Source organism: Typopeltis vanoorti, chromosome 1 (genome assembly GCF_054136105.1).
Source record: "Typopeltis vanoorti isolate ZY-2024b chromosome 1, IOZ_Tvanoo_1.0, whole genome shotgun sequence".
Classification (NCBI taxonomy): Eukaryota; Metazoa; Arthropoda; class Arachnida; order Uropygi; family Thelyphonidae; genus Typopeltis; species Typopeltis vanoorti.
Genome location: NC_143549.1, coordinates 188,965,614 through 188,988,210, shown reverse-complemented (window position 1 = coordinate 188,988,210; position 22,597 = coordinate 188,965,614). Strand labels below are relative to the sequence as shown.

Genomic DNA, 22,597 nt, shown 5'->3' with positions numbered 1-22,597 from the left:
GAATAGCAAAAATAACATAGGATGGGAAAAGGTTATGGGAAAATTTGGATATGGAGAAAGAAATGAGTGTAGAGATGCTTCTGAAATTTTCCATGGATAACAACCTGATGATTTGCAATACCAAATTCCAGCAAAAAGATTGTCGTAAATGGACGTAGCGCTCCTTCAATGGCAAACACAGGAATATGATCAACCTGATATTAATAGACCAGAAATGGAGAACCTCAGTTCAACAGTGCAGATCATTCCAAGGAGCTGATATTGATTCGGACCACAGCTTAGTGATTGCGAATATAAGACTAAAACTGAAACAGAAGTACAAAGAAAAGTTTGAAAAAGCTAGAGACATCTCAAAACTAAATGAAGACAGGCTAAAAACAGCATATCAGAACATATTGGAAACTAAGCTTAAGACCCCAAGTGAAAAACAAAACATAAATACAAGAGCAGAACGACTGACTACAGTGCTAAAAAAAAGTAGTAGAGGAAGTAATTCCTGAAAGAGAAAAGATCAACAAGAAATGGATAACTCAGGAAACCCTAAAATTGGTACAAGAGAAAAGAGAACTGAAACTTAAAAAGAGACAATTCAGAGGCAGCAGATGAGTTATACCGTCAAAAATGTAATGAAGTATGGAAAGCAGCAAGATCTGATAAAGCCAAATGGTTGGAGGACCAGCAAAGACATTGAACAGTACTATGGAGAATACAAAACTAGAGAGGTCTACAAACTTATAAGAAATGTCAATAGGAAGTGGCAAACAAGATCAGTAGTAGTCAAGGATGAAAATGGTAAAGTATTGATGGACAAGACAGAAATCATACACAGATGGACATGATATTGCAGCGAACTATATAAAAATCAACTAAATGATACTGTAACAGAAGTAATCAAAGAACTAAAAGCAATCTCTCCACCAGCAGAGATCTTTGAAAATGACATCTTGGAAGAGGAGGTGAATAAGGATATAAAACATCTCAAAAATAACAAGCGCCCTGGTGATGACAACATAATAGATGAGATGCTAAAATATGGGAGAAAATCAGTTGTAAAAGAAATGCATAAGCTGTGTAATGAAATATGGAGATCAGGGTATGCCCCCGAAGAGTAGAAAAAATCGGTCTTGGTTGTTCTTCATAAGAAAGGCAGTGCTTTAGAATGCACCAATTACAGAACTATTGCATTAATGAGTCATCTTGGCAAAGTGCTGATGAAAATACTAACAGAACGCCTGAAGGGTCATATGAAGGCACATCTTCCTGATGAGCAAGCCGGATTTCGAAAAGATCGAAGTACAGTGCAACAAATACGCACACTAAGACTAATAGCAGAGAAAGCTCGAAGAAAGAATAAAAAGATATACTGCTGTTTCGTGGACTTCCAAAAATCATTTGATGATATAGACCAAAATATAACATGGGCTGTCTTGGAATCCTATGGTGTGGAAAATAAGTTGATCCGCCTGCTGAAAGATATAAACAGCCAAGCATAAGCAAATATCAGAATAGCAGGTGAGACTGGAGATTGGTTTGCCACTAGTCAAGGGGGACCCAATATCACCAATCATCATCATCATCACACATCTGGGAAGAACACTAGATAAGATTAAAGAAGAAGGTGGAGGCATTTCAATAAATGGCATGAGAATAAACTACCTCTGCTTTGCAGATGATATCATATTGATTAAAGAAGATACAGCAAGGCTGGAACAGACATTGCAAACACTATACACAGAAGGAAAAAAGATATGGACTAAATGTCAACTTTGAAAAAACTAAAATAATGATATTCAGACAACAGGAGTTACTGAACAGATTTCAACTGGAAAATGTGGAACACTTCACATATCTTGGATGCCACGTGACGTATGACTTGGACCCCAAAAAAAAGATATAAAAATTAGAATAGCCAGAGCAACAACTATTTTAAAAGCCATGGACAAAATATGGAAGAGCCAAGCTATAAAGATGCAAACTAACCTGCACATTGTAGAAACCTTTATCTTCAACAGCATGCTCTATGGATGTGAGGCTTGGGTACTCCTGAGAGAATCTGAAAGGAGGATATTGGCATTTGAGAGGAAGTGCTATAGAAAGATCTTGAGAATAAGCTGGATACAGAAAGTGAACAATGAGGAAATCTACAGCCGAATACAACCAAAAGAAAACCTGATCCAGAAAATAATCAAAAGGAAACTATATCTATTTGGCCATATATGTAGAATGAATGATGAGAGAAAATTAAAGCCGTTGTTGTTTGGAATGATTGAAGGAAAGAACAAAAGAGGAAGACTAAACAGAGAATGGGGCGATGGCATCGTCAAATGGTGCAGAAACTCTATACACAAACTGAGTCATCTTGCACAAAATAGAATGCAATGGAAGAATCATATCAAGATGGCAGCAGACACCTACGGGCACTGGACCCATGGTTGTTGATGATGATGCTGATGATGTTTTTTGCTATGTATAGTATAAAGCTGAAGAAAGCATTAGAAGAGTCGGGAGCTCTCTAAGGGCATCGTTTTACAGGGAGTACCTTACACTACCAACTTTTTTTTTTTTTTTTTGCATGCAGCATGCATTCGCCAGTTAGGACGTGAGGTGCACACATGTACCTGGCTTAACCTCTATTATGAAGTGACATTCGAGCGTTGTTTGTAAATCATCGAATTGTTGATTGCTAACCACACAATGAATGTAGTTAATTCACAGTGGGAATAAGTAGATTCGAAATTTAATGCGAGGCTTTAGTAATAAAAAAACATATGCATTTCTTTAAGTATTTATTTTTATTTACATTTATTTTTTGCATACCAAATCTTACCAAATTTTTGTTCAATAGATTTTTTATTAAGAATAAATTTGGGCATGATGGAAACAAAAAAATTATCCAGAGCTGCAAATAAAAAAAGAAAATCAACAAAATAACTTGAAAAAGAGAAACAGAGATGGAAGCTAACTAAATTTCTCAAATAGTCTGAAGATAACAAACAAGATGAAAATGAAGCAAAGCAACATTCCACATATTTCGTGAAACTTTCTATGCAGCTATCAAAGACAACTTCCAATTTTGACTTATTAGAACCATGTTGACCAGTCATATGAGGGTTGTTTGAAAAGTTTGGTAAAATTCCAATAGATGAAGACACAATTCATTCATTCATACCAGTGTCAGCATGTATCATCTTTTTCATAAACCCTGGCAAAATTTTAGCCATGTGACACGTTCTCATTTGGCCAACATTTGAAATGACCATGTTCGCATTTTTCATAAAAATGGAGAAAAACGAGTTTAGTGCAGTGATTAAACACTTTAATTTCAAGAAGTGGATGGCCTGCACAGATCAAAGCTGAGTTACATGCAGTTCATGGGGACTCTGCACCAGCATTAAAGACTATTTATTTTTGGATAAATGAGTTTAAATGTGGTTGTAAGTCCATCGAATATGAAGCATGCTCCAGATGCCCAACTGAGGTCTCTATGAAAGACTGTCACTATTGACAAAATCCATGGTATTGTTATGGAAGACCACTGAGTGAAAGTGCGTGAGATTGCCGAGATTGTAGGCTTCTCAACTAAATGAGTATAATATCCTGCATGAAAAATTGCACATGAAAAAGCTGTGTGTGCGATGAGTGCTGTGATCGTTGACTGTCGATCAAATATCCATGCGAAAAGACACAACACAGTATTTGCTGATGTTTAATCACAATTCACAGGATTTTTTGTGTTGATTCGTGACTGTAGACGAAACTTGGATCCACCACTACACACCTGAGTCCAAGCATCAGTCAAAACAGTAAACAATACCCAGTTAACGAACACAGAAAAGAGCAAATGCCGTTTTGTCAGCTGGGAAGGTGATGGCCACTTTTTTTGGAGGGGATTCCCTAGGAATTATCATGATAGACTATTTGGAAAAGGGCAAGACAATAACAGGAGTCTATTATACATCATTGTTGGGCCATTTAAAAGAAGAACTGAAGAAAAAACGGCCAAGATCGGCACACAAAAAAATGCTCTTTCATCAAGACAATGCACCGTCCCACACATCGGTTGTCACAATGGCAAAATTGCACAAATTGAGGTTCGAATTGTTTCCACATCCACCATATTCTCTGGACTTGGCCCCGTATGACGACTTCTTGTTCCCAAGCTTAAACATTTGGCTCGGTGGGAAAAATTTTCCCACCAAGGATGTCATCAAGGCTGTCAATGACTATTTTACACAATTTGACAAATCCTACTTTTTAGATGGGATGAAAAAATTGGAAACTCACTGGACCAAATGTTTAGATCTTGATGGACACTATGTTGAGAAATAAAGGTGATTTTTTCCAAAAAAAATGTGCTTAACTTATTTTTTTACTAAACTTTTCAAACAACCCTAGTATGTCCCACTACAAATTTCCAAACCACTTTTAATTCAAGTGATCCAGCAACTTGGCTTGCAATTATTAATGATAATATTCGAAAATTTCTCACAAAACAAAGACTACAACAAATTAAAAATAATTTTTATCTACATGATAATGGTCGAAGTTTTAGTAATGTTTATTATAACCATAAAGTAGTGAACAATGAAATTTTGCCAAGAACATGGCTCATGTATTCCACTTCTGTAAACAGTGTTTTTTTGTTTTTGATGCAAAATATGTTTCAAATGAAAGAAACTAGAAATTAACTACCAATAGTTGTTCTAATTGGCAAAATTTATCGAAAACTCTTACAATTCATGAAGGAAGTGTGTTACATTTAAAATATTTAATAAAAATCAATTAAAAGATCATACCACAATAGACTGTAAACTTGAACAAGCATATGAAGTTGAGAAGTGACATGGGCATGCTGTTCTCGATAGAATAGTCGAGAAAATAAAATATCTTGCAGGGCAAATGTCTAGCTTTTCATGACACATCAGATATTATTTATGAGAAAGACGATGGCAATTTTTTAAAATTGGTAGAATTATTTTTAAAATTTGATATTGTTACTGAAAATCATTCGGCCAAAATAAAAATTAAAAAAAAAAAAAAAACGTTCATTATTTAGGTAAAAATATTCAAAAAGAATGAATATTTTAAATTTCAAATCACATTGTTCGGTCAATTGTCCAGATGATAACTAATGCCAAATATTTTTCTATAATACAAGACTGCACTCCTGACATAAGTAATACTGAACAAATGACAGTTATTGCCAGGTTTGTCCATAAAAATGAAAGAAATATAATTACTGTGGAAGAACATTTTTTGGGATTCCTAGAAGTTTTCAATTCAACAGGAAAATGTTTATCTACCTACCTCAGAGATGAATTAAAGATTTAAATTTAGATAATAAAAATATGCAGGGACAAGGATATGATAACGAGGTGAACATGTGAGAAACCACAGCGGTGTTCAGAGACATGTATCGAATATTAACCTGCAAGCATGCTTTTCCCAGTGCACAGCACACACACATTAAATTTGGTGATCTCTGATGCTGCTAAAGTTAATACTAAAAAACAGTGAATTTTTTAGCACTATACAAGAAATGTATAACTTCTTTAGTGCTTTGACTTAACAATGGGATGAACTGAAAAAGTACACCAAATTGCACTTAAAACTTTACTCGTTGATTGGAGAAGTTTTAGATTCTTTTGTTGAAATTTATGATATTCAAATCGACAAAATATGAAGTCAAAACATCAGCTGGGGGCATATAATTATAATTAAGAGGAGACCTCCATATAGCCTTTAAACGAACAGACCAGGGCTTCTGACCTAATGTCCAATCCTCATCCCGTGTGCATCCTGTTAGGTATCTACCTGGATACTGAATGAACAAGTAAAAAACACTGAACAGTCAAGCAATCAGGAATACATATCCATACTTGAAGTAGAAAAAGCCATTAAAAGCCTGAAATGTGGAAAGGCAGCAGGAGTAGATGATATTCGACCAGAAATGTTCAAGTGGAGGTATAAAAGTCTTACAGTAGCTGCACTGCATAGTTCAGATGGCCTGGACAGAGGGATGAATTCCAGATGATTGGAGTAGAGCTCTCATAATACTCATATACAAAAAGGGAAATAAAACTGAATGTGAGAATTAGAGGTATTTCCCTACTAAATGTTTCTGGTAAGATTTATGCAAGTATACTCGAGAAACAGTTGATAAGGATTGTGGAAGGGAAGCTTGGTGAAGAACAAGCTGGATTGAGGCCAAATATTGGCTGTAAGGATGAGATTTTCACTTTATGACAAATAGTTGAGAAATCATGGAAATATAACAAAGGTCTGTTTTTTAGTTTAGTAGACCTGCAAAAGGCATATGACAAGGTGCCAAGAGAAAAGTTATTTAAAACGTAGCATTATAACATATAACTCAATGGGACATTATATTAAGCAATACTTAGTCTTTATTTGAGTTGTAAGTCAGCAGTAAAATTGATGTAAGTACAGGAAAATGGTTTGACATTAAATCTGGTGTCAGACAAGGATGTATATTATCCCCTCTGTTATTCATTATCTGTATGGATCACATTATGAAGGAAAGTAGTATTAAAATTGATATCAAAATTGGAGATGCAGATGATGTGATACTTTTAAATAAATCCAGTACAAGTCTGCAAGATTCCCTGACTAAATTGAATAACTGTTGTAATAAATTTGAAATGAAAATCAGCAATAATTGAGGCCAAATATTGGCTGTAAGGATGAGATTTTCACTTTATGACAAATAGTTGAGAAATCATGGAAATATAACAAAGGTCTGTTTTTTAGTTTAGTAGACCTGCAAAAGGCATATGACAAGGTGCCAAGAGAAAAGTTATTTAAAACGTAGCATTATAACATATAACTCAATGGGACATTATATTAAGCAATACTTAGTCTTTATTTGAGTTGTAAGTCAGCAGTAAAATTGATGTAAGTACAGGAAAATGGTTTGACATTAAATCTGGTGTCAGACAAGGATGTATATTATCCCCTCTGTTATTCATTATCTGTATGGATCACATTATGAAGGAAAGTAGTATTAAAATTGATATCAAAATTGGAGATGCAGATGATGTGATACTTTTAAATAAATCCAGTACAAGTCTGCAAGATTCCCTGACTAAATTGAATAACTGTTGTAATAAATTTGAAATGAAAATCAGCAATAACAAGGCAAAGACAATGGAAATAAGCAAAAACATTAAAAATATCAACTGCATCGTGAATTGAGAACCTATAGAACAAGTAAAACATTTCAGTTACTTGATCTCTTGAGACGTTACTTTACATATTTCAGTTTTTATCCAGTTTCAAGGAAATTTCTAATATGGATGAGGACACTAAGAAAATACTCTGATTATTTAAATGTTGCACTGACTGATGTTGAAGAAAAAGGATATTTGTGCCAGGATATAAATTCAAGAAAAGTAATCTTTTAAATCATTTAATTTTTTCATACATTTTCTTTTTCCATTAAGAATTAAATGATTCTTGTCACTGTGCAATTTTTCTAGTTTGTACATCTTTAGTTATAATGGCTCATAGCCAGTAATCAGCAACTTATGAATCTGTAATTCCAGTCTATATGTGCATGTTTGCATATTTTGCTGTGTTGTTAATATATGTATTTTTTCAAGTACACAGTTTTACATAAAAATATGTGTTTTGATTTTTTACCTTTAAATTTTAACTACTTTTTTTTTAAAAAAAAGTAAGAAGCACTCAACTTAAAATTGCATCAAGGTGCCATGACCCCTAGAGCCAGCAGTGTTGGAAAAGAAATAAATGCTGCTTGGCAATGACAAAAAGGTACACAACAGCATTAGTGTGTGTGAATGTATTCCAAAGGTCAAAAGGCTAAATAACGTAGGTGTCAAGTGGATGAATGAGGCGATTAAGCATGAAATATGGAAGAAGTGGCACTTTGGAGGCAGCACAAGATGAATAAGATGCAGAAACGAATAAACCAGTAGATTACACGGGAATAGTGGTTAATGAAGTGGAGGTGAGTAGTCTATTGCATAACCTCAATGTCAATACATCTGTGGGATTGGATGGTATACCAGCTCGTGTTGTACGAGAAGCAGCTAAAGAATTGTCAGTACCCTTGACCATTTTGTTTAATTTGAGTCTCGGGTCTGGGTTAGTCCCGAGCGGGTGGAAAGAGGGGAAAATAGTTCCACTGCATAAAGGTGGTTCCAAGACTGCTGTTGTAAATTACCGACCGATTAGCATATCAGGAATCATTGTCAAGGTCTTAGAGAAATTAGTCAAGAAAAGAATACAGGATTGGATAGATGAAAATGGGATATTGTATGGGGGACAACATGGTTTTGTGAAGGGTAGATCATGCCTCAGTAACTTGTTCACGTTTTATAACACAGTGACAGCTGAACTGGATAAGGGTAATGGGTTTATAGTGATTCTACTGGACCTTGCTAAGGCTTTTGACAGGTTACCACATGGAATTCTAATCAGTAAAATGCAGCATATGGGGATGGATATAGGGTTGGTGAGATGGATAGGAGGGTGGTTGACGGAGAGATATCAAAGAGTGGTTTATTCAGCAGTAGAATCCACAAGACGGCCTGTGACTAGTGGTGTGCAGCAAAGATCTGTTCTTGGACCACTGCTTTTCAATTTGTTCATCAATGATATTGGAAAGGATCTGAGAGGAAGTGTTCACTTGTTTGCTGATGATGCAAAGCTGGGTAGAGCAATTGTGAGTGCACAGGATGTCAAAATTTTACAGGATGATTTGGATAGTTTGGAGGACTGGGCTAGGAAAAATGGATGTCAATTTAATGTGGCAAAGTGTAAGGTTAAGCACTTTGGGGTGAAAAGAATAGCAGCAGTATATCGCATTGGTGGAACCATACTCCAGGAGATTGATGAGGCCAGGGATTTGGGAGTGTTGGTGGATAGGGAGTTGAAGTTTAGGGGGCACATTGCAAAAGTAACTAAAACAGCTCACCAAATCACTTGGCTTCTGAAAAATACTTTAACACACAGAGACGAACAAGTTGTTGTTCCTCTGTATCGAGCCTTGATAAGACCCCATCTGGACTTCTGTGCCCAGTTATGGGCACCAGGGTTTCTTCGTGATGGGGAGGAAGTGGAGAGGGTCCAGAGACGAGTGACCAAGATGATAGCAGGTCTGTGGAATGAACCTAATGAGAATAGGTTGAAGATTTGTGGGTTGCAGAAATTGGACGATAGGCGAAGGAGGGGTGATATGATTGAGACATTCAAATTACTGAAGGGTTTTTATAAGATTGATCCAGAAGATATTTTTGAAAATATGACTGGTGGTGGGAGGACTAGACGCCATGCATGGAAGCTGGGCAAGAGCGTGGTTGACAAGGGTGTTAGAGCTAGGTTCTTTACTTGGAGAGTGGTAAATGAGTGGAATAAGCTTCCAGAGTCTGTTGTGGGTGCTACAACCGTGAATGAGTTCAAGGCAAGGTATGATAGATACTGTGTGAATGTTGAATAGTTGTTCTTGACATGATGTTAGGGCCTCCCTCGATGAGTCTGTCGACTCCTTGGAGTTTCCCGGAACAATAATAATAATTATAATTAGTTGCATGAAGAATATAAAGCAGGCCAGGAGTGTGATTTAGTTTGGTAAGGACAGCAAAAGTGCAGTACAAACAGAAATTAGCAAATCAGGCTATAAAAAACCCTAGGGAATTTTTTCGATATGTTGCAAGTAAGTGACTGGTGAGTGAGCAAGATTTATGAGGAGTTAAATGTGCTATATAAGTGACAATAGGACACATCACATGTTTTAAGGGAATGTTAAGGGTGTGAAAGGAAGCTAAAATTGTTCCACTTCACAAAAGTGGTGGTGATAAAGCTAAGGCTAGAAATTATAGGCCAATCTGCATATCTAGAGTTGCAGTTAAGGCATTTGAGACAGCTAGGATACAAAAGTGGACTGATAACAGTGGTATTCTCTGTGCCTGTCAACAGGGGAGGTCATGTTTTTATCAACTTGCTTATGTACAATAACAAGGTGATGAATGTATTGGACAAGTGAGGTGCATATACAGTAGTATACTTGAGTTTGCAAAGGCTTTTGATAAATTGCCACAACACAAGTTGGTAACTAAACTGGAACAGATGGGATTGAATGACAGATTGGTGAGTTGGCAAGTTGTGTATGGGTGGTGCAGTATCTCAGAAGAGGAAAATCACTAGTGGTGTGACGCAGGGGTCTATTTTGAGACCAGTGTTATTTAATTTGCATAGTAATGATATCGGGATAGGTTTAACTCGTGATATACAACTTTTTGCAGATGATACAAAATGCAGAAGAGTGATGATGAATCAAGCATATGCTGTAGCCTTACAGGAGGATTTGAATAAATTTTATGAGTAAGCAACAGTATGGAACTGTCAGTTCAATGTTGCAAAGTGTAAGGTTCTGAAATTAGGTAAACAACAATGGGATGAAAAGTATGGACATGGTGGGGAAATTTTGGAGTAAGTTGAGGAGACAGATCTTGGAGTGATAGCAGACAAGGATCTCAAGTTCAGAAGTCACATTGTACAAGTTGTGAAGGCATCACACATCAGATCATGGCAATGTTGTCAAGAACCTTTATATGTAGAAATAAAGAAGTTTTGGTTCCACTGTAATAAAGCCTTGATCAGTCCTCATATGGATTATTGTGCACCAATTTGATCCTCTAGTTGGTACAGATGGATTGAATGGTAATGAGGATATATTGGGAAGGATCCAGAGAAGACTGACTAAGGGGGTAATTGGTCTTTGGATTTGAAGGCAGATCAAGGGAATGCAGTTTGCAAAGTCTTGTTAACAGGAGGAAGAGAGGGGATATGACTGAGACATTTAAGTTGGGGATATGACTAGGTTAACTGGAAGAAATTTTTCATAGAAAGAGAAAAGGGGTGGGGTAGAACAAGGGGGACATTCTGCAAGTTGCATAAGGAGGGTGTGAGCAGAGGCATAAGGAGCAGGTTCTTTACATGAAGAGTGGTTGGTAAATGAAACGTACCTGACACTGGTGAATGTGGATACATCGAATGAGTTTAAAGCATGGTTGGATGGGATTTGTGTGTAACAGTGTGTACCTCCTGTGATGAGTCTGATTCTATGGAGTTCTGATGCTAATAATAAAAACTAAACAAGGCTTTCCTTTATAGATTTGTATTACCTGCTTATGTTTTTTTAAGAGATCAGTCTGCTCTTTAGACTTTAAGGGGAAATCATAGTGTTTGGACAGGACAGCATAAAGTGTACGACCAAGAACAATTGCTTATCTTTCTACTGAGTGGCAATGGTAACTATTAACCATTACAAATAATTTTATGCAAATTAAAAAAATAAATATGTTAAAAAGTGAACATGCAGATTCATTAAAAAAGCAACAACAACTTGAAACCAAAAACTAGAAGCAAACCAAATAGCTTTGCCAGGGCATATATCTAAAGCGAATATCCCAGCTAAAGAGCAAACAAAAAAAACATCACTGATGACAATCACAGACAAAAATAAGCCCCAGTCAAAAGACTGGAAGATTAGTTGATAAGAAGATTCCTAAAATTCAAGTAATATAGAAATACTAATGCTCAAAATATAAATAAAAATAAATAAAATAAATTTTAAAAATGTTCAATTTATTTTTATTTTAAGTGTTGAAAGTACTAACTTACCACTGGATGGAACTAAAAACTTTGCTGGAACGGGCTCCATAGGAGGAAAGAGATCAGGTACATTTGTAGTTTGTTTTGTTCCACCAGGATTGAGAACATCCACATAATGGCATATTCCTAAAAATCCTGTATGTTAACTACTACATTTACAACAATTTATCAGGACTGATAAAGTATACTTCAAATATTAACTACCTAAGAGTTGAAAATTTTTCTATACCACTTAGTGTTGTCTATCATAAACCTATATCTAATATAATTAGATATAATTTGCTAATGTTATTATTATAAATGAAGTGAAAATTATTTAGAGTAAACTTAAGCATGTTACTAACACTGGTGAATGTGGATACACTGAATGAGTTTAAAGCATGGTTGGATGGGATTTGTGTGTAACAGTGTGTACCTCCTGTGATGAGTGATTCTATGGGGTTACCAAACAGTGTCTCTAAGATACGAAAATGGAAAAATAGTTCTAGAAGAAGAGAATAAAGCACAGATTTGGATAAAATATGTAACAGAACTTTTCAATGATACTAGACAGAAGCCTATAAATATAAAAGATAACATTCAAGGACCAGCAATCATGAAATGCGAAATAGAGAATGCTATAAGATCAAGTAAAACAGCCGGTGGAGCAGATGGTGTGTAAACAGAATTTTTAAAATTAATAGAACCAGATAACATCAAACTTCTTGAAAAACTATTTAATAAAATATATGAAAGTGATGAATTTCCATCAGATTGGCTCAAATCTACATTTATCACTATCCCAAAGAAACCCAAAGCGAATTCCTGTGGTGACTTCTGACTTATTAGTCTAATGAGCCAAATATTAAAAATATTTTTGAAAGTAATTCAGAATCACATTTATAGAAAAAGTAAAGAAACTCTAAGTGAAACACAATTCGGCTTTCGGAATGGTTTTGGTACTAGAGAGGCCCTTTTCTGTACCCAAATATTGATACAAAAATGCATAGAAAAACAGAAATCTGTCTTTATGTGTTTCATAGAATTTGAAAAAGCATTCGACAAAGTCAGACACACTAACTTAATAGAAGTCCTTCAACAAATAAGGCTAGACAAACAAGACATAAGACTAATAACAAATCTGTATTGGAATCAGTCAGCTACCATTCAATTACACAACATTACCACCAGTGATATTAACATCAAAAGAGGAGTGAGACAAGGATGTGTGCTCTCATCACTCCTGTTCAACATATACGCAGAGGTAATCTTTAAAAAAGCATTGGAAGAATGTCCAGAGGGAATCACAATAAATGGAAAGATTGTTAACAACCTACGATATGCAGATGACACTGTGCTAATTACAGATAACATTATGGATCTCCAAAAACTCATTGACAGAGTATACATAGAAAGCCAAAGAATGAGAATAAATGTAAACATCAACAAGACAAAATACATGATCATCAGCAAACATCCAACCTCATCAATGAAACTGACACTCAATGGGAAAAATATCGATCAAGTGTCAAGATATAAATATCTTGGTTGCTGGCTTAATGGAAGGTGGGATCCTGAAATAGATATAAAGACAAGGATTGAAGTTGCACGGCAGTCCTTCATGACTTCAGGGCTCTTTCAATTTGTTTGTTAACAATGGTTAAAATAATTTTAGATGCATGGGATATTAGGCTCACAGTTCTGTAATCCTTGCAATTTTGTGCTTTATTTTTCTTTGGAATTGGTATGCAGATAGATGTTGTAAAAACTTCAGGTAATTGTATTGTTTTATAGAAGGCCTGAATGGATTCCACTAAATAGTTATTATTCCAGTCAAAGCTTTCAGCAGCTCAGCCGGAATATTATCGCACCCAGGGGATTTATTATTAGGAAGATTTTTAATTGTGTTCTACCTCCTTTCTTGTGGGTAGAGTGGTATCTGTTGTTACATTTACCTTAAGGTGTTGTTGTGAATCATCTAACATGTTACCATTATCATCCTCATAGAGATCTGATAAGTACTCCACCCATCTTCCATTTATCTTTTCCTTATCAATGAGTATGTTTCCATCTTTGTCCTTGATGTTATTAGACTGTGTACATTTTGCTTTTCCATTAAGTTCTTTCACTTTCAGGAATACTCCTGTGGTTTTGTTCCTATTTTATAGTTCTTCTATCTCAGTGCACTGCCTATTCATCCAGTTTTCTTTCAATCTTTTACCTAAATGTTTGATTCTTTTATCCAAAGTTTTATATCTTAACCTTTCTTCTTCATTTGCTCCTCTTTTCCATGTTCTTCTTTCATCAATGAGGTTGATTACCTCTTGAGTTATCCATGGTTTTTTCTTTCTTTCTTCTTGTTTATTGATGTGATTTTTAGCAGATGTTATGATAGCTGCTTGTAGTCTATTTCACTCAGAGGGTTCATTTTTGTTTTGCAACTGTTCAAGACAGCAGTTCTGAAATAATTTCATTAAATTTTGATTTTACTATCAGATTTTGTACCATTTGCAGATCCCATTTTAGGGGTTGTCTTCTTTTAAGTTTTATTGTTTTCAGGCAAATATTCATCTTCATTAAGACCAGTCTATGATCAGATCCACAGTCAGCACTTGGCATTACCTTTGAGTTCAGTATTCCATTGAAGCAACGTTTACTGACTACAATATAGTCTAATTGTTTTTTGTATCTTCCATCCGGACTTTCCCATGTGTATCGTGCTGTTGGTTTTTGCTCAAAATAAGTGTTAATTATGATGAGAATGTGCTTGTTACAGAAATCAATCAGCTTTTGTCCTCTCTCATTCCGAATTCCAAGTCCTTTATTATTATTATTATGTGACACCTCCAGGGATTCCTAAGACTCATCGAGGGAGGGCACTACTCTACAACTCTTGTCTCCACCAACTACACTAACACCATCTACCACCCACCTCTAGGATTTCAACAGACAATCACACACATCCATGCCCACGGCGGGATTCGAACCCGCAGCCTTTTGACTGGGGAGCGGATACGCTAACCACTCGACCAACCAAGCCTTTATAATGCTTTATTTTTTATTATTATAATGCTTTATTATAATCTATAAAACAAAGATAAACATCATTCTACATTTCCAAGTTTCTTTTTAGTATCATTCTGATATTGATGATACTCCCTCTTGTTCCTCAGTTTTTTAAATCCACTTTGGATATTCTTTCATAATAACAACAATAATAATGGCAAAATGTTATTTGAAAAGAATTTCTCCTGTTTAGTGTCTTGATAGAAAAGTTCTGTGGATCATTCATTTTCTTGCTCATTTATTTATTTTTTGGTGTACCTCTTCAACTCCCTCGCCGATCTTGTATTTCCTTGCACTTATTAAGCCATGTTTTTTTGCCCTCTCTGGATGCTTTCCTTATAATATTGTAAAGTTTTAGAATCTGGTTTTATACTGGATTTTATATTTTATAATGGTTTTATGAGTATATTCTGGTTTGATTGTTCAAAAACAAATGACAATCACTTCCTATTTTAAATCACCTAATCACTTCTCTTATTTCTTACGTATCCATAGTGTTGGAATGTATTAATGACATGGACTAGTAATGACTAGCCCATGTCTCGCAGCAGGATATTTCTGTTATTAATCTTACTATAAATTTCCCCAAAGCATTTCTGTATATCTAGTATTCATTTCTAACTCTTCATCAAGAGCAAGCTTTTGTTTTCAATAAATAACAAAAAATGGATTTACCTGCTTACATATATCTTTATTAGTATAAAATTTTCACCCTAGTATCAAGGGGGATCGTCAGTATGACTTTCAAATTAAACAACAAGAACAGAAACTGATATATTCAAAAATGACACATGCGAACTGCATGTACATGATGTAGAGCATCATATATGCAGTTCATAGATGTCAGTATAATTAGACTATGTTCATTCATGTACATTGTCTAATTATATTCTGGTTCTAGTAAAAATAACTAATAAGATTTTTAAAAAATTAAAAATAAAATAAACACACACACACACATCAAAAATCAGCTAATGCCTTTTACTCCCATGAAGGGAGCAGGGAGACCATTTTAGCTATATCTAACTTTTGGAGACTGAGATGCCAGTCTCCAAATTTCATTGGCAGCCAATCGGAGATAGCTGGACTAAGACTATGACTAATTTTAAGCAGCATCCAGTGAACAGATGGCTGACAAGTGCCACCATCATGGGTTCTACAGTCAATTTTCTTGAGTTTGTGGGACAAAAAAAAACCCTGAGTTTCCAGTATAAAAAAGCCTGCTTGCCGATGCCAACTGGTCAAAGAAAGGTGAAGAAAAGTTCCTTTATCAGTAAACAGAATTGAACTTAGGCCAACATTTGGGCAGTCTAGCATGGAGGGAGTGCAAATGCCACTTCCAAAAATAAATAAAATAAAATATATATTCTTCTTCTTCCTTCCCTCCTCTTTTACCTTGCGGTGTCAAGGATTTTCTATTCACTTAACTGCTACCATATTGAGGATAAGGTGGTTAGCCCTATGCTCCCAGTGTGTCCTATGTCTGTAGATGCAAGTTTCCCGGTGTGGAAAAACCCCCCACTTCCGCATGAGACTGGCTAACTCACCTTTAGTCGAAACAGGAAGATAAAGGTTCCTCATGTCACTGACAGGAATCGAACCCAAGTCTTTCTGACAAAAAAGGGATTTGTCTATACTGACTGAACTAAGGAGGCTCAAAAAATATTTTCTGTCAACGCAGATATATATATATATATATATATAAAGTAAAAAATAAAATAAAATACAGTTGACCTTTGAAGAATGTGGGTCTGAAATGGGTGGTTCCACTTATACAAGGTTTTTTTAGAATAAATATATTGGAAAAATTTTTGGCGATTTGTGACAATTTAAAAAACCAGCAGACAAACCACGTAGTCTAGAAATATCGAAAAAATTTTGTCATGAATTACTTATGTCATGAATGCATAAAATATACACAAATCGATTATAAAAAGTTAAAATTTATCAAAACTTAGACACACAAACATTTAGACCATTGAAAGTTTATTTTTCACTTGGTTAGACTATAATAAATTTAGTTTAATCCTTTATCCAAGTGTAAGCAAACAAAGTTTGTGCCTGAAAATATCTTCAGGACTGAGGTAAGTTAGTGCAACACCAGGCAACTCCGAGCAAAAGTGGACCAAGCTCTCATCACTCCTTGTCTCAGTATTTCCCATAATGCAAAGCACATCTCCTTGCGGACATGTATACTGCTATGCATTAAGGGAAAGGCCACTACCCAAACCGGTTTCAACCTTTATTGAGGTCTCGTCAGTGGGAGGCAGACTCAAACGTGGAGACACTAAGGCAGAAGCAATAGGAGAGGTCATATTTACCTATAGGAGTTACCAACAGGTATACCACCTTATTATTGAATTACTCTGGATTTAGAGAAAGCTTTGAATTATGGGAGATACTGAGACAAGGAGTGATGAGAGCTTGGTCCACCTTTGCTCGGAGTTACCTGGTATTGCATTACCTTACCTCAGTCCTGAAGATATTTTCAGGTGCAAACTTTGTTTGCTTACACTTGGATAAAGGATTAAACTAAATTTATTATACTTACAGACCGTATGTGGTCATTCACAGTCGAGAGATATGTAAACAAACATAAAGATGCAATATTAAATAACTGCACAAAATTAACTGTTATTAATTAGTTAAATTAATTAATTAGCATGAAATAAAAATTTTATAGCAATTCATTCATTAGTATATAGGCTAGGCCACTGTGAAGCAATAGTATTGATTACACTAGGCCAGTGGTCTCCAAAGTGGGGTACATGAGTCGATACGTGGGGTACGTCAAAAAAAGTTTTATATTGATAGGAAAAAAAGTAAGTAATTAATTAAAGATAAAGAATATTACTTTCTTTCATCAATTGAATATATATCTAATATAGACAAAGACGTTATAAAGATCCTGTAAACTTAAATTTGCGAGTAGCGCACATTGGGTGACTTTGCACACATAATCATACGTGGCAAAGCTGTCATGTTTTTTAAAACTAGAGAATAAATCTCTTACTTCTTATCATTGCCATTGTTTATAGAGCATCCTAGTGTTGACAAGCCCAACTAGAGAAGGAAAATTGCTTAGTTATCCTGTTGACACCACAGTTGTATTAATTTGACTATTAGTAGTAAGTTCAACGATTTTTTAGTATATATTGTTTCTGTGCAATTTCAAAACCTTTTTGTGCTTACTTTTACGTTTACACTAGAAATAGTAAATTAATATTATCAAAATTGCTTACATTTTTTAAAAGTGTTTGATATTATCAATAGTAAATGATCAATAGTATCAATAGTAAATATATCAACCAAATATCGAAATAAATTAAACTTGGAACCAGACCTTCATATCGCAGTATCAGAAGCCATCAAACCAGAATTTCAAGAAATTATGAAAGAAATGCAAGGCCATTGTTCACATTAAATATTGTAATAAATATGTTTGTAAGCTGTTAATAATAAAAATAATGTGTAAAAGTATCTAGCTTTTTTAATTTTTATATGATGATACAAGGTATATTTCCTCTTTATAATACTTATTACAATAGATTTTTGCTCAATCAATTGGGGGTACATGCTATTTATTTTTTCTGTCTTGGGGGTACGCGATCAAAAAAGTTTGGAGACCACTGCACTAGGCTACCAAAAAGCAACCATATTGCTGCTGCTTCATTATCAATGTATGAATTGTTATACCTGTAAATGAATATGAATTTCTTTTTCACATTATCTTTTCAATTTTGATGTCTATTGTTAGTAATATGTATGACATATATGGTGTTTTGTATCACATATGACAATATATGCCAGCCTGGTTAGCATATCTGCTCTCCAGCCAAAAGGCTGCAGGTTTGAATCATATTTGTAATTGTCTGTGGAAATACTAGTGGTAGTGGACAGTAGATGGCATTGGTGTTGATGATGATGGTAGTTGTGGTTTGCTGTAATTGATGGCCTGAGTAGTGAAGATGGAGAGTTGTGGAGTGGGTGCCTTCTCTTGACGAGTCTTTGGACTCCTTGGAGGTGTCTTATCATAATATTGATGTAGGTACTGACAGACAAATGATTCATCTTGTAAACAGATTATCAATAAATACAGTACAGTACAATAAATGTATTTTCACTTCCTCTTGATTTTCTTTAATAATATTTTCTTTTTTCTAGCTTACTTTATTGTAAGAATATAGTATATAATACATACACACCATACAAAATATGTGTTAATCGACTGTTCATATTATCGATAAGGCTTCTGGTCAACAGTAGGCTATTAGTAGTTAAGTTTTTGAGGAGTCAAAAATTATACTTGGATTTTTGAATAATGCAGGGAGTCGACGCCCCTAACTCCCACGTTGTTCAAGGGCCAACTGTAAATATATATATTTATTTATTTTTTAATATTGTTCAAGTTATTTTTACTAGAACGATAATATAATTAGATCATGATGCTCTACATCATGTACATGTAGTTTGTGCATGTAATATTGAATATACCAGTTTCTGTTCTTGTTTAATTCAAAAATCCAACTGAAGATGCTATTGATACTAGGGCAAAACTTTTATACTAATAAAAATATATGTGCAAGGTAAATCTGTTTTATGTTATTAATTATCATGTCTTATACATCACATTATTCCATGTTACTCCTTGTTTTCCTATTTAAGCTTTAATGGAATGCCACTTTTGCAGGAGAATTTTTGTGTAAAACTTGTATTTGTGAACTATCACTATAGTAAAGAAAACTACAAAAGTAATGTTATTTTATTTCAATTCATAAAAAAAAGAGCATTTGCCTTTTCACAGTATTACCTGTTATAGAAATTGCGACTTAGTGCGCTAAGGAATTTCAAGTTTATGATGATAGAAGGTTGTATATCCATAAAAGCAATCAGAAAAGCAAATAATCATAACAATCAGTAGTCTCACCCTCACCCCAATTTTATTAGGTATAGCAATACTGTGGTTTCATAGTATATACTAGTTGTCTAAACTGCTATAAGTGCACACATCCTAAGAGGTTTAATTCCACAAATCAAAACTGTAAAAAAAATCTCTTGAAACTGATTTAAACCATTTGATAATTATCCAAAACATTTCAATATTTGTAAGTGTGCCAGGATAGCATACTCACCAGCTTTTCCCTAACAGAAATAAGACCTGCTTTTGGGAAAAGGTGAGAGCAACAATACATTAAGCTGCCATAAGTACACAAGAAAATTATTCATTCCCAGAAATTCTGCAAATTCCAAATGAAATTCTAGAGGCACAACCAAAATGCAGAATAAGACACCATCAATGCAATTCTTTTTGTACATTGTCTATTGTGTGACATTAAGATAACTCTTTTTTATAACTGTGTTTTTAGCCCAAAATGTCACAACACAAGGTAGTCATTTTTTGGGAAGACAAGTGCCACATAATATGTTTCTGAAAACTTGATATGATATATATATATATATATATTTGAGGGTGGTCTGAAAACAAATTTATAATTTCAAAATTATTTTTATTTTTCAACAGAATCTCCCTTAAGACTAATACATTTATTCCAGCGATGCTCCAGCACCATTACCCTGTCCCTGTAAAATATCTGCAAAATACCACTCTACAGCTGCAATCACTTCTTGATTCGAAGAAAAATGCTGACCAGCGAGGAAGAGTTTTAGCTTTGGGAAGAGACAGAAGTCAGAGGGAGCCAAATCTGGGGAATAGGTTGGATGTTCCAACAATTCATAATGCAGATCCCTTAAGTTTCCCATTGTCAAAACACCTTTGTGGGCAGGTGCATTGTCCTGTTGAAAGATGATTTTTTTTTCCTTCAGAAAACTGGGTCTTTTCTCACAAATTTTTTCGTCTAGTCTGGTTAAAAGATCGGAATAATATTTCCTAGTTATTGTTTTACCCTTTTCAAGATAATTAATAAACAAAATGCCTTTAGCATCCCAAAACACCGATGTCATGACCTTTCCTGTTGATGGAACCGACTTTATCTTCTCTGGCACTAAACAACTGCTTTTGTCCACTGTTTTGACTGCTGTTTGGATTCTGGTGTGTAATGGCAAATCCAAATCTCATTCATAGTAATAAATCGATACACAAAATCAGTTTTATTCTTGTTAAAAAGCTCCAAGCACTGTTCGATTTTCATGCAAGTGCGTTTTTGATCTGCTGTAAGCAAGCGTGGCACCCATCTTGCGCAAAGCTTTTTCATTTACAATTCTTCATGCAAAATATTTCCTACATGTTCTTTTGAAATGCCTATAGTCTCAGCAATTTCATGCACTTTTGACTCATCGGTCATCCAATACCATATCGTGCACTCGATCAATGATTTCTGGTGTTGTTATACTTTTTGGATGTCCTTCACGTGGATCATCTTCAAGGCTGGTACGGCCATGTTTAAACTCAGCAGCCCATTTCTTAATGTTGAAAACAAAGAAGAAGAGTGCCCATAAACTTTTATGAACTTTGAATGAAATTCTTTCGATGATAAACCTTCTTTTACAAAGAATTTTATAACCGCATGATACCTAATTTTATCCATTTCAAGGGATACAGACAGCACTTTTGCTTCAGACAGCTGTATAAAACAAATTACTCAATAAAATGACTTGCAATTTCACATGGATGCTTATGACAGATGTACCAACTTAGAAAAAAAAATCCTGCCAACAGCGTTACCATCTATGGTTGAGGCCGAGAACTTTTCAGACCACCCTTGTGTGTGTGTATGACACAAAAAAATTTTACTGCTCAGTTCTATAATACAAACCAAAAAAAAGATGGTGTTGATATGGCTTTTGGTTGGCTGAACCCATGCTTCTGATATCATAAACTTAAAAGAATAAATAAAACATTACCTTTTGCTTTTGGCCTCTGAAATATATTACGGCTACCAGCAGCTGACACAGTACTTTGAGGAGGCATATCCATATTAGATTTGGCTGTAAACAGCATAGCAAAAATCAATGAAATTTTTCAATTAAATAATATAGATATAACATCTAATGCTATGTCATATTATTATGAAGTTTTAATGCTTCCTAATAACCATTTTCTTTTATGAAGTGAATAACAGTTAACACATGAAAAGCAATATGTAAAAATAGATTTACTGCCTCCAATATTTCATCCTTGTTTACCACGACATTATTAGTAAGACTTAAAAGCAAAAACAATATTCACAACTGATTGACTTGAGTCAGTTACAACTAAGTAAGACAACAATGTTAATTAAATTGTTTGAATGAATCCACAGGTTACATATGCCATTCAGAAAAATGTGGACAATTAACTGTGATTACTTCCCAGAACTTGGACACAGACATACAATCAAAACAATTGAGATGTGGATGTAAAAGAGATTTGGGTGTAAAACTTGGTTTCATCAATTTTTCATTTTCAGGAAAAGATGACTGAACGCATATCTATGTTATCAGATTAGTCAAATCTTCTAACACAGATTTGAATTTAATCAAGTACGTGAAATTAATAACATTAATTTCACGTACTTAACGTTCCTGAATTCTAATCTCAGCATAATGGTCTGTCTCTCCCAAATAATACAGCTGACATGAACAAGGAACCTAATATACATCAGCCGAAACAGGTAAGGATGACCTCTTCCTATCCTTGCAACATGGATGTAACAAGGATGAAATACTGGAGGCAATAAATCTATTTTTGACATGTAGTGAGCATTATTTGTTTTCTAAAAATATCTGATATGACACAAACACAACTAAAAGGCACATGCACTATTTTAAAATGCAACTCTCTATCAAATAAAGATGAGAGTATTTACTTTGTTTAACTTCAAGATTTTTCAATAGTTAATGTGCACACACAAAGTGAAGAAAGTAATTTGTTATGGATGCAGTGACTATAACATTCCAT

General features: G+C 34.7%; 1 protein-coding gene across 1 annotated transcript in view; it reads right to left on the bottom strand.

The window, feature by feature from the left end:
• The window catches only part of Sec16 (endoplasmic reticulum export factor secretory 16), a 627,195-nt gene that overhangs the window by 17,168 nt on the left and 587,430 nt on the right, over positions 1-22,597 (bottom strand). Inside the window, exons 31-32 of the mRNA XM_090400384.1 lie at positions 21,562-21,645; positions 11,665-11,781 (exon numbers count right to left, since the gene is read on the bottom strand). Coding sequence (XP_090256510.1) covers positions 11,665-11,781; positions 21,562-21,645 — 201 coding nt within the window. The remainder of the gene's footprint in view (positions 1-11,664; positions 11,782-21,561; positions 21,646-22,597) is intronic.